The following is a 17,378-nucleotide window of genomic DNA, read 5'->3' on the forward strand; positions in this document are numbered from 1 at the left end:
ACTCATTTTAGGTTGAGATTATACATTTAAAGTACAGGGAACTACGGGGTGCTGTCGTGTGAAGGATAAAAAATACACACTACAGCTGGTTTTGTATAGTGAGGTCCCGTTTCACCTTAAAGGATCCATTGAACACTCCGAACAAACTGATGATGCGTGAGCTTGAGCGTGAACATGAGCGTTATTTACATATTTTCCACATTTAATAAGCGTTATTATTAAAAAAAATCTAAAAATGTATTTATTATTCTTGAATTCATGTTAAAATCCTCCCACAGCTTAAAACTTTACAAGAGAAACCATCAGTAGCTCCCAAGTCTCGAAGGCATCTTATAAAAATACGAATCTGAACAAACAAAGGTATTGCAATGTTTCCCGGAGAAAATACGACTTAGGTACTTAAGGAGTGGACGCAATGTCTATACTGTTATAACCTTGCGTAAAAGGGGTGTTATGAAGAAGTATTTTTAACTGCCTTATTTCGTAGATACGGCTATTTTAATGGATTTTATAGGTAGCGCTTTATAGATATAGTTCACATCGTGGACGAAGCGACATGAAAGTAAGTTTTTATATAGAACATTAAAGTATTGGAGAATATTGAGCAAAGTGGCTCTTTTTACTCTTGTTAATTCAATAAAACCTCTATTATTAGTTTAGTGTCGGTTCAGTGGGGATTTATTACTGAAATACTAGTTCATAGAAATTCATTCATGTCGTGAAAATAAGCTGCTCAAGCGGCTCCCGTAAAGTTTTGTTAACGTTTGTAGAATTAGCCATAAAATTCTCCTAATTCTATAGAGATGAAAGTTGAGTAAATTATATAACCGACTAGCGACCCGCCCTCGCTTCGCTTCGGAAACATTACATTTTATTATTGATAGGCGAAGCCTGCCATGTTGCGGGCGGTACGACGGTGACGCCGCGGGGCGAAGCTAGTCTAAAAAAAAGTTACTCCTTAGCTAGCCTAAGTTACACCTTATATCATCAGCTACCTATTAGTGAAAGTCTCATCAAAATCGGTCGAGCCGTTCCAGATATTAGCCGGAACAAACAGACAGACAGATAAAAATTGTAAAAAATGTTGTATTGGTGTGTGTACCGTATATTATATTTATATATTGAATATTATATATTGAAATAATTGCTTTTTACTACATGCATATGTACTACAAACAGACACTCTAATTTTATTTATACGATATACGATGGAAACGAGTAATAAGGTGGATTTGCTTGTATTAAGATAGTTCTTCAGTTCGCAATAATGTAAATACACAAGGAGGTGATAGACGATATTATAATCCCGCACGACTACGTTTCTTTCTTCTTCCATTCTCGGCCTATATTTAAGAAAAAAAAAGAAAAAGATATGACCGTAAGCCTCAGTCATGGTGCTAATTACATTAAGGAACTATGATGTTGGGTATTAAGCCTGATTATTAAATTTAGTGAAGCATGATTGCTTGAAAGCTATTACTATTGTATTATACAATAACTTGTTTCATCTTCATTAATGTCATTCCAATAACCAAAAAGTTTTGATTTAATTTTTTTTCTTCTTGAAAGTGATATCAGAATAGTTATTCGAGTAAATTTAAAAATAAAAAAAATAAGGTAAAAGGATGTCTTTTTTCGTAAATAAATTTTAAAAATATATTAGATGAATAAGGTTTTACTTCGCAAGATGTTAAATAAAAGGAAAACCTTAATAGATGGAGTCTATCGATAGACGAAGGTATAGATAAATAAATAAATAAATATTTACTAACAATCACGCCACGTTAACTGGTCCCGTGATAAGTTCGTAAAGAACTTGTGTTACAGGTACCAGATAACTGATATAAATATAATATTTTTATTATACACATACATATATTTAATATACATCCATAACCCTGGAAAATACATTTATATTTATCATACAAATATCTTCCCTTGGCGGGATTCGAACCCGCGACCCCCTTGTGTAGTGACCATGTCACTTACCACTACACCAGACGACCGTTATAGTCGAATTATACAGTATATATAGTCGAATTATTTTTGCTAGCTGTTATCACACAGCGAATGCGCGGATAGAATCAAATTAATTGTATAGATGTTCTGAAATGCTGTATCGTAATGTATCGATTGTGAGCAATTTCCTTTAGTCTACTAATACCGACGTCCAGTTTACTTTAACGTACAAACAAGCTCTGTTCCAATGTGACCGCAATAGTCCGTTGATGTAACTTAACCGCAGGAAATGCAATAAAGAATATAGGGACCGTTCTTTGTATTTTTTTGTCGGCATTAAATACAATATTATTAAAATTTTTAATCATTGTCTTTATGTGGTTTTGTTTTTTCTTGAGATTCAAGACCGACATTATTCTTTGGATAATTTACTGAAATAACAATTATACATTTTATATATTTACATTTATATATTATCCTAAACATTTATAATTACTTCTAACACAATCTGGCCTGATTATGATCAAGATATCTGACTTTATGCCACCAGCATTGAGATTTATATTTTGGGTCTTATTAGTAATAATATTTCGAAATATCTAGAATAAATGTTTTCCATTAAAATTAAATCTGTGTGAAAGATTTGATTAGTCTCAAGATCATAATAATATGTTTTTAGTGTATAGAGGGGCATGGATGGAGACACATGTTAAGAATAAGCTCTACATATTAATGTATAATTATTAGTAAAAATAAATACACAGGCACACTCTACAGTAAACTGTCAAATAAAGTAGAAGAAAAAACCGTCACAAGCAAGATCTAGAGGTGATCGGTGAGGACAATTATTGAAAAGTCATATTAGGCAATAAAATATTTCATTTTATAATTAAGTCCGGTAACACTACGCAGTGTTTTTTGATAATGACGCTAATATATAAAAATATATTGAAATTATTTGTGCATCATCTCGTACATTTATGATACTGTTATAAATACCTTCGTTGAAATATTAAAAGCAACGATAACGAATTCCGACTCAATCAGGTAAACGCATGGAGGAACATTTATTTTTACAGCATATTTTTTTTTTGTTGTTCACAAATATGTACATATATTGATTTGCAAATTGAATTAACCAGATTTTTTAATAAAAAATCAGACAATACCAATTAAAAATAACTCGCTCGTAATAATTTTCCGGCAGCGTTCACACAGAAGTTTTTTCGACGCCCCGAAGCGAATTGTGGCAATAAAAAGGCCACTTAACGTAGTAATTTTCTATGCAACGCCGATTGTTATCCGCTGTTAACTCCGTACGGGACACACGAGGCTGTACTCTGAACATATATTGAGGGTTTTCTACGACATACAACATTTTCATAGTTTAAAAAATCTGCATAGTATTAGATAAATGGACGTTGGTATGTTAGTGTAATGATTTATGAAGTCGTCGTGGCCTAAAGAATCAGAATTCGGTGTCGAATCGAAATCGGAATTCGAATCCCGCAGGCGGGTACCAATTTTTCTAATGACATACGTACTTAACAAATATTCACGATTGACCTCCACGGTGAAGGAATAACATCGTGTAATAAAAATCAAACCCGCAAAATTATGATTTGCGTAATTACTGGTAGTAGGACCTCTTGTGAGTCCGCACGGGTGTGTACCACCACCCCGCATATTTCTGCCGTGAAGCACTAATGCGTTTCGGTTTGAAGGGTGGGGCTGTCGTTGTAACTATACTTGATACCTTAGAACTTAAATCTCAAGGTGGGTGGCGCATTTACGTTGTAGATATCTATGGGCTCCAGTAACCGCTTATCACCAGGTGGGCTGTGAGCTCGTTCATCTATATAAGCAATAAAAAAAGAAGAAGGTTTTTGCTGCTATATTATTACATTTCACTAGCAAACTGTCCTGTCGATAGACATTATGCAACACAAGTTATCCATTTGAGCTATTTATTTTTTATTCGTTTTATCATTTTTTCAAAGCAAAAAGCAACAAGAATTTGTCGGCTTACTACCCAGGGGGGTATTAATACAGCTAAAACGTTCCTGAGTACGTCTCTGTGAATCAACAGCTCGAAGGTATTAAACCGATAAATATTCATTATGAACTTGCTTAATTTTGCATAACACTATTTTACTATTCCACTAATTTCAACTTCACGAGTACAGTGTAACGGAAAAAGGGATTACGTTTCAGAGATTTGTTTTTGTAATGTTGGCACAAAGAGAAATTAGCACTAGAAATTTAAGATGGAGCTGAGCTAGCTTATAGGTATTGGTGAATACAAAGAACTTGTGATTTTATCATCATTACGTAAAGGTTGACTCTCTTTGAATCTCACACTATCTTATTCACATTCGCATTCGCATTCAGACCAAAAGGTCGTATATCCACAGCTCTTACTTTTCAAATGAAATATTTCAAAATGCAGTTGATTCCATAGTATTGTAGAGAAATAGAATCATTTTTAATATTTCTTAACCTATCTGAACCAAAAATTGTAGTCTAAACGAAAAGTAGTATTTTGTGAAAGTAAATCCGACATTAAGTGTTTTGAGTTGAAAAATAAATACTTATATTAATTTCATGTAAAAAGAGAAAGATGGAGATAATATCATTATTACGAAAATCCAAGCTATATCGTAATATAGTATTAGTAAAATTTCAAACGTGGCAAGCTAAAATGTAATAGACAACATAGTATATTTTATAGATACCAGTTCACGTTCATACAATCCGCCAACCTCAAGTATTTGTTTGCGATCTAAAAGGAAATTGAAAACCGTATCACAGTCGCTCTTCTTCCTTTTTGTTTATAGGGTCCTATGAATGGTTGATTCGTTCTTGATGTAATATTTTGAATTAAACAAATTATAAATTATAGTACAAAATTAACTATAAAAGTTTGTATATTGAATAATTTTTTATGGACTTTGCAGAATTTTTCTGACAATTTATTGTATGTATCGTTGATTACCAAGGATTAGATATAACTTTTAGAGATTGCCACTTCAAGGTTAAAGTACGTTGCTGTTAGAAAATAATATGATCGCTGGAGCAAAAACTTTCTCAAGTGGCGACCACGTGGTGGGAAGCGTATTGTGGAAAGGGTTCCCTCAAGGTAGACCGATTGCCAAATATCACAGGACGAGCCATTGTTGCAAATATTTGATGGGACCTATTACCAACATGGAATGGAATGGATGGAAATACCTATTTCTAATGAACTTACTTCTCATCAGGTCCATAATATTCTCTCTTTGGCATAAAGAACCAAAAAACATGATCAGGTCTCATTTAACTAATTATACTTGTCTATAATAATCGTCAGTAATTAAACATTTCAAAGTAACCAAACCAAATAGGGTAAGTTAAAAAAAAAGCTTTATTTACAAGAGCAAGTTTCAGTACAATGGCCCAAGTCAGGGTTATTGAAAGTTCGTGATAGTTGGGGGAATCTTTTGGTAGTTCAATACGTGGCTTCTGATCAACTTTCAGCTCGAGAAACTTCTTTATGACCTCTATTAGCTGATAGTTCATTTAAAATAAGTACAATGTGAATTTTGTTTTATCGATTTTTTGCATTATGGACCTGAATGCTTATAAATACATTCTGATAGGTGAAAACGCCAAAAAAAAAATAACCCCTGCTTGACTTAAGGTATTAAATCTCGTATACTTCATCAAACATTTTAAAGAATTTGGATATGAATTATCTATTAAGTATCCTAAAACCAGAAATAAAATAATTCTTGGGAACACACGTTTTATATTGCAGTATTACATCATCGCGTCACACCAATTCTATGCCACATTATATGTGTATACATTTTTCTTCCATATCTATTACTCTTTAAAAACAATATCAAATCAGATAAGACTTACCTTAATATTAAGATTTGTTAACACAATAGGGGTACCTTCAGATATCTCAGATCTCTCAGATACCTTCAGATCCAAGTTTTATTTCCATTGGAACAAGTATATCTTGCAAGTCTTTTAAACCTTCCACGAGATTACTTCGCTGCCAAAGTATTTCATTCGGAATATGATTTATAAGCGAATTAATTGGATTAATTGGAATTAGTTGGATGGAAAGTAACAACTTTTGTGATTATTTTTTTATTATGTTAGACGAGCTCACCGCCTTCATGTTGTTAATGTAAATGAGTAAAAAACCCGCAAGAATCATGAGGTTAAAGTTTTTACGACATTAAATACCTACCAACCAACCTATGTTAAAACTGGAATGCAAGAATGCTTCATCTTTTTTTTTGTTCTATCTATTTATTTATATTTATTTGTATCTATTTATTGCTTAGACGTCTGGACCAGCTCACAGCTCACGTGGTGTTAAGTGGTTACTTGAGCCCATCCACATCTACAACGAAAAAGCGCCACCCACCTTGAGATATAAGTTCTAAGGTCCCAGTCTAGTTACAACGGATGCCTCACCCTTCATACCGAAACGCATTACTGCTTCACGGCAGAAATAGGCAAGGTGGTGGTATCTACCCGTGCGGACTCACAAGAGGTCCTACCACCCGTAAACCAGTCACCTGAGAAATAACCTACATGGTGACATTAATAAGTGCGAGCTTTCAAGTAAGTTAAGTTATTAATTCATCGTAATAGTCATGCGCGAATACTTATGTCATGTTTTCTTAGAAAACTAAGTAGGTGCTTCAAGATACAAATAATGGTATAGTCTCATTTCAGTCATAGAACTATTTCCGATATACCCTTATCACGGATCTATCAAGAAGTAATAAAATCAGTGTGCTTAGTGAGAGTTTTTTAACGTTCTCGATGGCGTAAAAGTTAGCTCATATTTGTATGGAATCGTTTGCCTACGTTTGCTGCTAGGGCGCTGTTCCAACTGCATACAAATTGGGCTAACTTTTACACTATCGATAACCTTAAAAAACTTGTACTAAGCACACTGAACACGGTGCATGTGAGGCAAACACACGCACACTACACAGAACGAAAAGTAATCGATTCCTGACTAATTGAAACTTGTCAGTCAGATGTTCCGGACGCTAGATGACTGTCTTTGTGTCGGCTGACGGACAGATACGTCAGACGAATGTACACGTCCATCGCAACGTGTCAGCGCTGTCTGTGCTCGATAATAGTTCGCATTCAATTTCCGTTGGCGGTACATTTGAGGACGGGCCTCGATAACTCCGTATTATTGAAGACTAGCGACCCGTCCTCGCTTCGCTTCGGAAACTGTTATTTATTATTGATTTTTCCACTATTTAATGAATGTTATTATACATATGAACCTTCCTTTTCAATCACTCTATCTATTAAAAAAAACCGCATCAAAATCCGTTGCGTAGTTTTAAAGATTTAAGCATACATAGGGACAGAGAATGCGACTTTGTTTTATACTATGTAGTGATGAACATTCATAACCAATTTAATATTTTCAAGCCGCGAATGACTTCAATGTCTTCGTCAGAAATTTTATTCATTTTATTTATTTATTTCGCGGTCGGTATCTTCATATAGGCTCACCTTGACAATCCTAACGAACTGGGTAAGTCGTCCGTGAATACGAAGAGTGTAATTAGTATGCGAAACGATGGAAAGAAAGATTTTCTTTATTTATTCGTAACGCGCTAAAACTTATTGTAAATTATATATAAAATCTTAATATTCTCTACTTTTGAAGTGGAAATCATATCTACATTGCTTCTCTATTGTCTCTGGTCATAAAGATATTTGAATGTTTTAATTATTAAGAAACCAAAGTTTTTACAGTCCTGTAGTATACATAAGAAGGCTAAATAAAATGCAAACTCAACAGTCATAAGTTCTGCTCATTGATATTCTAAAAGCGAGTTGCGAGTGAAACAAAATTTTTAAAATTGAATCTAAGATCACGAGCCAGATTGTGGTACACACTTGGCGAAAACAATACTTTAAAATAATTGTATACAGTAAATTCTGGTTCTAAAAACGGTAAGACTAAAACGCCAGTGAGTTTTTGGATATTTCGTATAGTTAGAGTGGTTGCGCTGGTTTAAAACTTAGTTAGTTTTAGGTTTCGGAAAATAGCAACATTTTAATTTGGTTTTGCAAATCCTGTCCCATCCCTCTCCGGCACTTTACCTACGGACGCGTGCGAGCGAGATCGTGTGGTGACATCGAGACGAAAAAAAATATATGGCTGAACAACCACGCGCGCGCTTCGTGTCTTTGTTATGTTAAATACGTAAATAAGTGAAATCGTTGGTGTTTCTCATCGCGAAGTGGTACGAGTCTGCAGTAAGGACTACATAAAGGTATTGTGCATCCTTCCTTTAACGCAGAACTGCCGCTTCTTATCGTTTCTTCCCGCAGTCTGTGTCCTTCATTTGCAACGACCAAATTTTAAATATTTTCATAGTTTGCTTATCTCGCGTCTACATTTTTGGTCCTTCGAGCCGGATTCGTATTAAATCAGCGCCAACCATTGCCTAGGTTTACCTAATTTACCTAATATAATTAGAACCGCGTACCAAGTAGATACTTCGAAAAAATATCGCTTTTCCTGATTTCGTCTTTAATATCGTTTTCGTTCACATTATTTCTTAAAATTCACTTATTTACAATATCAAATTAGGTACCTAGATAGAAAACCCGCGTTCTGGTTTCATAATTATATCGGTTATTGCAAACAGTAGTTTCTTTTTTTAGATCACCGGTCGAGCGTACGCCTCGAGCCGGCCGCATACATTAGTTTAGGTATTCAGTGTAGGTTCCCCGTGTGGTGTCGGGTACCTTACGTAGAATAGCACCACTCCCGCCTCTTCCTGGGATATCGTAAAAGGCGATAGATAGGAAACGCCAGGCGACGGGTAGTAGCGTATTCCTGTGTGCTAATAAACACCCGCCGCTTCGAATATTATCTTTAGTTTTTTACTCTAAAATATTTATTAACATTTCTACTATTCGCATAAATTTGTACTCGTAGGTAGGTGTTTACCTTACCCGCCGCTTCGAATATCGTTAGTTTGTTTATTTGAAATATTTATTAACGTTTATCTTAAAATGGCACCTTCAGATACTAATTTAAAGATGTTATATGCTAAAAGAGATAGGATATTCTCCCGCATGCAAAGCATTTCTAGCCAAGTTAGAGATATGGATTCAAAGTCATTCAACGCTGACGCTTTTTTGTGCGACTTTGAAACAGTAGATTCATTGCGTGAAGATTTTGAAGGTGTGCTCGATAAAATAATCTTGTTGGAGTTAAAGGCTAATCCCGATTATTTAGTTAATTATCAACCTCTTACGGCGTTTGAAGATCTCTTAGGCTGCGTGAAACGAGCTGCCAAAAGGTTACAATCGCAAACGGGGGATCACGTTACGCTGGCTGGTCAACATAGGATTCCAAAACTACCCCCAATAGAAATTCCCGAATTCAATGGCGATATAAAAAACTGGCCTTTGTTTATCTCTAGCTTTCGGAATGTCGTACATAATAATACATCGTTAACGGACTCTGAGAAACTTTATTATTTGATAGGCAAATTAACCGGCAGGGCTCGTTCCATATGCGCGGGAATTACTCCAAGCGCCGAAAACTATTCGTTAATTTTTGATTTATTAAATAGCAAATACGAAGATAAACGTCTATCTGCTACTGCGTATTTAGATCAATTATTTGAATTCAAACCTATCTCTTCTGCGAAGCCTAGTAATTTAGAATTGTTTTTGGACAAGTTCGCATCGTCGGTAGCCGCTTTAAAAAACTTGAAGGTCAATGACCTATCGGATTTTACATTTTTGCATGTTGCGCTTAAAAATTAGACACAGACACTGCCCGTGCGTTTGAATCCTATCAGCGCTTAAATAATAAGGGATGCGAAATAACATTGTTTGTAGATCTAGTGTCTTTTGTTCGTGATCACATAAAAGTATTAGAGCGCACGTCATCAGTTCCCAAGGCTGCCAACAAAGGGCAGTTTGACTCTAAGTTATCATCTACACAGGCTTATACATCTAGTTCTGAGTCAACGGTATGTAGTCTGTGTCGTGACAAACATGATCACATTTATAAATGTAGGGTTTTTAATAGTTATAAACCGAATGCGCGGTTTCAATTCGTCAAATCGAACAATTTATGTATAAATTGTTTAAGTAGCGGTCATCGTGTTTCCGCGTGTAGGTCGTCCTCTTTATGTAAAAAATGTAATTCTAAGCATCACACTTTATTATGTTTCGGAAATGAACCCGTCGCGAGTAAAGCGCATTCGAATGCTAGACGCACGCAGTCACCAGGTACACGAGCATCGGCTGTCGCACGGCCCTCCATGCCTTCTTCGGTAGGCTTAAATGATATGGGCATTGCTCCAGCTCGCGTCAGCACGGATGACGTAACGCTGTGCACTTTATCGAAAGGTTATAACCGCATCTTACGCAGTCCTACTACGGTACTAATTGCGACCGCACGTGTAGTTATTATTGATTCACGTGGTAGGGAGCATTGTGTACGCGCGTTGTTGGATGGCGCGTCTCAAAGCAATTTTGTCACTCGTGATTGTTGTCGACGATTGGGTTTGAACATAAATAATGGACCTGCTTGTTCCGTAGTAAAGGGAATAGGAGGTTCTAGCAAAACAATTGAAGGTTCTGTAGAAATAAAATTTTATTCTCGTTTCGATCGTAACGTAAATTATACTATGGAGTCGTTAGTAGTAGATAAAATTACTGAACGTTTACCAACTACCACAGTTGATGCCTCTCTTTTATCGAATTTCGAAGACATAGCATTGGCAGACGATACTTACTTTAACCCAGGCCCGATCCAACTGTTGATTGGAGCTTCGATTTTCCCGCATCTGCTCTTATCGAACAAGGTTCAAGGACGGCCTTCGCATGCTTCGCCGATCGCGTTAGAGACTATCCTCGGTTATGTTATTGTTGGTGACGCTCCCGTTCGTGTAGCTAGCAACGAGAGCGTTTCATATTGCTGTACCCGAGACCCGTTAGACTCCACAATTCGGAAGTTTTGGGAATTAGAGGAGGTAGACGTGCCGTCTGTACTCAGCCCCGAGGACAAAATGTCTGAGGAGTTTTATACCAGTACTACCACACGAGATAGTGACGGACGATACGTGGTGGCTTTGCCCTTTAAAGGTGATGTTAACACTCTCGGTAATTCGCGTCAAGCGAGTGGAAATCGATTTTACTGCTTAGAAAGAAAGATGCAAGCTTCTCTGCAACTAAAATTAGCGTACGACAACATCATTCTCGAATATTTAGAGAAGAACTATCTCTCAGCTGTAGATTGTGACAGTTCAGATATTTCTTATTTTATTCCGCATCATGGTGTAATCAGACAAGATAAGGTCACAACCAAATTAAGAGTCGTACTCGATGGTAGTTGTAAGACTACTACTAATGTTTCGCTCAATGATCTGTTATATCGTGGACAAAATTTCCAAGGAAATTTATTTAATATCATTATTAATTTTCGTTTGTTTCCGGTTGCCCTTTCCGCTGACATTCGTCAGATGTTTCTGAGTATTGGAGTCAGAGAATCTGACAGGCGTTTTCAACGCATTCTATATCGTTTTTCTCCTCAACAACCATTACAAGTTTACGAATTTAATCGTGTAGTTTTCGGGCTTAAGTCTAGTCCTTTTCATGCGTTGCGTACTATTAAACAGCTGGCAGCTGATGAAGGTGTCGCTTACCCGCGGGCCAGAGAAATTATTGATACTAGCCTGTATATGGACGATTTTGTTTATTCAATTCGAACTGAAGACATCGGCATATCGACCGCTTCTGAGATGATAGGTCTCATGAAGGCCGGTCAGTTCGAGCTGGTGAAGTGGACGAGTAACTCACAAGTAGTGTTAGATTCGATCCCGCCGTCGCATCGCCTGCCAGGTGTCAAGGAGTTCGATGAGTCGAACCAGCATAAAGTACTCGGCTTGTGTTGGTCTCCTACGTCGGACAAATTTTGTATAAAAATTGACACTCCGATTGAAATTTGTACTAAACGTACAATACTGTCATGTGTTGCTAAAATATGGGACGTCATGGGATTTGTCGCACCGGTCGTCCTGTTCGTTAAACTTATTATTAAGCAGTTGTGGCTGAGCAATTGTGACTGGGATGACACTCCATCCGAAGATATAGTAAAAATGTGGAGCCGATTCAAAGAAGAACTTCCTTTGCTTTCTCATATAAAGATCCCACGTCACGTAGGTATGAACGTCGACAGCATCGCGACTATCTTAGGTTTCGCGGACGCCAGTGAGAAAGCATATGGGGGGGTGATATATTTTCACGTTCAAAATAACAATGATAATACAATACGTTTGATAACAGCAAAATCAAAGGTTTCTCCTAAAAAGGTTGTGTCGCTCGCCAGACTTGAGCTTTGCGCGATTCTCATACTCGCTCAGCTCATAAAAAATGTAGTAGTCGCTTGTCAAAATCGCATTGTTTTTCGCAATATATTCGCGTTTTCAGACTCAACAGTCGCACTTTGTTGGACACATTCATCGCCTCATCGATGGAGCACCTTTGTGGCTAACAGAGTGACGAAGATACAAAGCTATTTATCTCCACAAAATCTATATCACGTGTCTGGTAAAGACAATCCCGCTGATTGTTTGTCGCGTGGCCTCACTCCTTCCCAAATAATTAATCACCCGCTTTGGTTTAGTGGCCCCCCTTGGGCACATTTGGATGTCGCGCAGTGGCCTGCTGTTCCTTTTAATCCTTCCGTAGAGCCTGAGGCGCCGGAAGAAAAGAAACAGACTTTATCGCCGCTACTTTAAATGAAAAATCTCCTATATTATCACTAGGAGATCGTATCTCATCTTGGTCTAAACTATTGCGCAGTGTAGTTTTCGTTTGTCGATTTGTAAAATTGTTACCTCACAGATATCGCATGTCAGCATCGGATTATGAGTTCGCTGAGTTATTAATTCTTCGTGAACTTCAACGGTTTTATTTTCGCGCTGATATCGAGAAGCTCGAGGAAGGTCAAGTTTGTAGCCCTGCATTTCGACACTTAAAACCATTTCTTAAAGATGGAGTAATTAGAGTAGGGGGACGTTTAAGAAACTCTGACTTGAGCTACGACGAGAAATATCCCATTTTGCTTCCGAGAAAAGATCCGATCTTGAATTTACTTGTCGAATATCATCATAAATTAAATTGTCACGCCGGTCCTGACCTGCTGATGGCGCTCTTACGTCAGAGGTATTGGATACTTTCTGCTCGTAATTTAATTAGGAATAGGATACACAAATGCATGCCTTGCTTTCGACTTCGTCCTAAGCCAACATTCCCTGAAATGGCGGATCATCGTTCTTGTCGTGTCGTTCAATCCGCTAAACCCTTCATTCACACGGGTACAGATTATGCTGGCCCTTTCAAGGTTACCATAACACGTGGGCGAGGTATTCGTTCTACCAAAGCTTACGTGTGTTTATTTGTTTGCATGACTACGCGCGCGGTACATATAGAACTGGCTGGTGATTTAAGCACAGCTAGTTTCATGGGAGCCTTCAAGCGGTTCCTATCAAGACGAGGCCCGGTGGGTAGAATTTATTCGGACAATGGAACGAATTATATAGGTGCTAAACGCAAGCTTTCAGAACCTTGAATTTCTTTGTTCAAAGTATCATAATACAGAGTTTGGTCACGTCTTAGCTGAAAATCGCATTGAATGGTCCCTAAATGTACCGACAGCTAGCCATTTTGGCGGGAATTGGGAGGCTAATATCAAAAGCTTAAAGTCTCATCTATATCGCGTTATAGGTGATACAATTCTTTCATTTGAAGAGCTATGTACTGTTCTCACTCAGATCGAATCGGTAATGAATACACGACCTTTATGTAGAACACTCTCTAGTGATCCTTCAGAACCGCTTGCCTTAACTCCTGCGCATTTTTTGAATCTCACGCCTTTGAAATGCTTGCCTGCGGAAGAAATCGATGAAAATTTAACTACTCTTGCTAGACACGATTTGCTAGACAAATTAGTTCAATCGTTTTGGAAGCGCTGGAGACGGGAATACCTTCATACGTTGCAATCACGCCGCAAATGGAACACGCCGGTCGATCCAGTCGTCGTCGGCTCGGTGGTGATTCTGATTAACGATAATTCGCCTCCTCTACACTGGCCTTTGGGTGTCGTGGAAGAAGTGTTTCCGGACTCTACGGGAGTTACACGCATTGCACGGGTTAAGACAGCGATCGGATCGTATTTGCGTCCCGTGGTGCGACTCTGCCCACTACCCAATCAGTAGCTCATTTAGATTTTTCATATTATTTTGGTTAGTTGTATATAGATATAGTATAGATTCTTAATTCTTGTAGGAACATAGCGTAATAGTAGACCAACGTAGCGTACTTATTTGAATTTATTGTTATTCGTTTGTTAGATAATACACTTTTTAGTTTTTTAGTTAGATAATACACGTTTTAGTTAGATAATACTTTGAAGGCGTCCCTTCAAGCCCGGGGGAATGGTTGCGCTGGTTTAAAACTTAGTTAGTTTTAGGTTTCGGAAAATAGCAACATTTTAATTTGGTTTTGCAAATCCTGTCCCATCCCTCTCCGGCACTTTACCTACGGACGCGTGCGAGCGAAATCGTGTGGTGACATCGAGACGAAAAAAAATATATGGCTGAACAACCGCGCGCGCGCTTCGTGTCTTTGTTATGTTAAATACGTAAATAAGTGAAATCGTTGGTGTTTCTCATCGCGAAGTGGTACGAGTCTGCAGTAAGGACTACATAAAGGTATTGTGCATCCTTCCTTTAACGCAGAACTGCCGCTTCTTATCGTTTCTTCCCGCAGTCTGTGTCCTTCATTTGCAACGACCAAATTTTAAATATTTTCATAGTTTGCTTATCTCGCGTCTACATAGAGTGTGAAAGTATAGTTCAGTGATCTTACAATATTAATTTTAAGTTGATTAGTAAGATTAATTACTAACTAAACAAATTCTGATTAAATGAATTTTTAATAAACTGTATGTGAATAAATTTTGATCAATTGAATACCTTTAAAACATTTGGAGAAGTAACTTCAAAGTAAAAAAAAGGTGATGTGTGGATTCTATGACAGAAAGACAATACGATCAGAGTTCTCCTTTAAATAGGTATGCAATGAAAAATAAATGAAAGCAATGTCCATCTGTAGAAGCAGAGCTACCAAATATACCTTGTTACTTTAAAAAAAAGTAGTAGTACATTCCGTAATAAATAAATGTACTAATAATTAGATGTATTTCATTACACAATATCAAAGTGGTAATTTTCAATTCTCCGTAAAGCACCAATCCGTACATGTAACAAAGCCATTTTACCGAGATAAGGCCGAACAGAGGGCACTTATCTCCTGTAATGGACGCTTTACGTACGCAGTCACGATTTTCAATAATTAGAATGTATTATCTGAATTGACATAAATGTTCAATTCGTATGAAAGGCTTTGTTTTGTCGTTACTACGTTCTGATTTTGACAGAAAGCATGAGATTGATACGAGCAGTACTTACTAATCTATTTTTCCTTATTTTTTTATTGCTTAGATGGGTGGACGAGCTCACAGCCCACCTGGTGCTAAGTAGTTACTGGAGCCCATAGACATCCACAACGTAAATACGCCACCCACCTTGAGATATAAGTTCTAAGGTCTCAAGTATAGTTACAACGGCTGCAGCACACTTCAAACCGAAACGCATTACTGCTTCACGGCAGAAATAGGCAGGGTGGTGGTATCCACTCACGCGGACTTACAAGAGGTCCTACCACCAGTAATGATAAAAATCTGATTTAGTTTATATAAATAATAAGATAAGCAATGACATCCCACAAGGTGGACCAACGACCTCTTGAAGGTCGTGGGAATCCGCTGGATACAGGTAGTACAGGACCGGTCATTATGGCGAGGCTTGGGAGAGGACGTTCAGCTGTGGCAGTTGGTGGAATGAAAGAAGAAGAATGCCATCGCAAATTATTCTTTCTGGTCGTTCCCTCAATGCTGAGGATCGTGACTGTATGTCAATCTTATTCACTCGGTCCGGTTCTGCGCCATATGTACCGCTCCCTGTATCTGGCCTCCAGTCACCTCCTTGAGTTGGTCCAAACATCTAGCTGGCGCTTTTCCTCAAGCGCGCTTCCCCTCCATTTGTCAGAGAATGATGAGTTTTTCCAGGCTGTGCAATGGGGATCGCATTATATTATATATATTATTCGCAAATATAGAAACATAAAATACTTAGCAGAATTAGAAAGGTTATGAAATAAGATTCCATATGATATTGAATGTTGTTTTGAAACCTATATATACATATATCCACTAAAATTGAATATTACCAAGTTGAAATCTGACGCCGAACATCAAGTTCAATCTACTCCTGATTGGAAGTTGAATAGTTCTCCACCATCTCTACCAATTACGTACCAAGGAGTCAAAAGAGAAAGAAAAGTGTGGAAAAGTGGAGGAAATTGTCTAAGAAACTCCTCCCACGACAGTGTGATATTGATTGGAGTTCCTTCATCTTACGCACCATCCTACCTCGTGGTGGAGAAGAGACAATTTCAACTGTAATGTTGCTAATTACTACTGAATTAATTATGCCATTGAAATAGTAAGATAAATGTATGAATTAAACATTCGACTCATTTTGTAAAAAAATAATAATGAAACGAGTCGAGGGATTAAAAAAGAACAGTTTAACGTTATTGGCAAAAAATGTTTGAAAGCTACAAGTATTAGATACGTCAAGCAATTTAAATCAAACCAACCTCCAATTCGAATAGACGCACATTCGGCGCGTTTGTACTTTCGAAGCACGCCCAACATGCTTTGCCGGTTGAATATCAATTTGTGAGCAATGTAACATAATGCTGATGTTGCCACATGCCTATGTTTGTTGTATAAGGAGCTATAAACTACGGGCATTAATATACGCCATCTTCAGTGTCATGCACGCCGGAGACAGTCCGGTACGGCACCTTCCATCCGCGATAAGAATGTAGCCAATTTAAAATTTTCATGGTTTTATCTTCTTCAGTTTTCGCAAGTCGTTGATATAATTAAAACTACTTTCCACTAACTATTAGCACAATCTTCGAATGTCGTTCGTGGAAAACTGTAAGGTATTCGGAACGTTGGAAATAACGGGAGAGATTAAGCCGTAAAAATAGTTTTAATTATATAGGTTTTAATATTATAATTTTTAATCTGAATACTGAAGTTTCACGGTACAAAACAATTTATTTTAAATTTATATATACGTAGGTGAACAAGCACACGACGAAACGAAAAGAAAAGAAAAACAACGTGCCCATTATTTTCTAAACGTAATTCGAATAATATTAATTAATAAAAAATGTTCTAGAATTTTAAAATAAAGGGTGACCGAATAGAA

General features: G+C 37.2%; 3 protein-coding genes across 3 annotated transcripts; all 3 read left to right on the forward strand.

Moving 5' to 3' along the window:
- Window positions 1–9,021: 9,021 nt before the first annotated feature.
- Window positions 9,022–9,783, forward strand: LOC149502931 (uncharacterized). The gene has a single exon (XM_089727493.1). It carries the CDS (start codon window positions 9,022–9,024, stop codon window positions 9,781–9,783), a length of 762 nt encoding a protein of 253 aa, XP_089583619.1.
- Window positions 9,784–10,655: 872 nt separating this feature from the next.
- LOC149502932 (uncharacterized) lies at window positions 10,656–12,767 on the forward strand. The gene has a single exon (XM_089727494.1). The coding sequence runs from the start codon at window positions 10,656–10,658 to the stop codon at window positions 12,765–12,767; it is 2,112 nt and encodes a 703-aa protein (XP_089583620.1).
- Window positions 12,768–12,880: 113 nt separating this feature from the next.
- Window positions 12,881–14,246, forward strand: LOC149502933 (uncharacterized). The gene is made up of 2 exons (XM_089727495.1): window positions 12,881–13,394; window positions 13,756–14,246. The coding sequence occupies exons 1-2, from the start codon at window positions 12,881–12,883 to the stop codon at window positions 14,244–14,246; spliced, it is 1,005 nt and encodes a 334-aa protein (XP_089583621.1).
- Window positions 14,247–17,378: the final 3,132 nt, after the last annotated feature.

This window comes from Bombyx mandarina, chromosome 05 (assembly GCF_030267445.1).
Source record: "Bombyx mandarina strain Sakado chromosome 05, ASM3026744v2".
Taxonomy (NCBI): domain Eukaryota; kingdom Metazoa; phylum Arthropoda; class Insecta; order Lepidoptera; family Bombycidae; genus Bombyx; species Bombyx mandarina.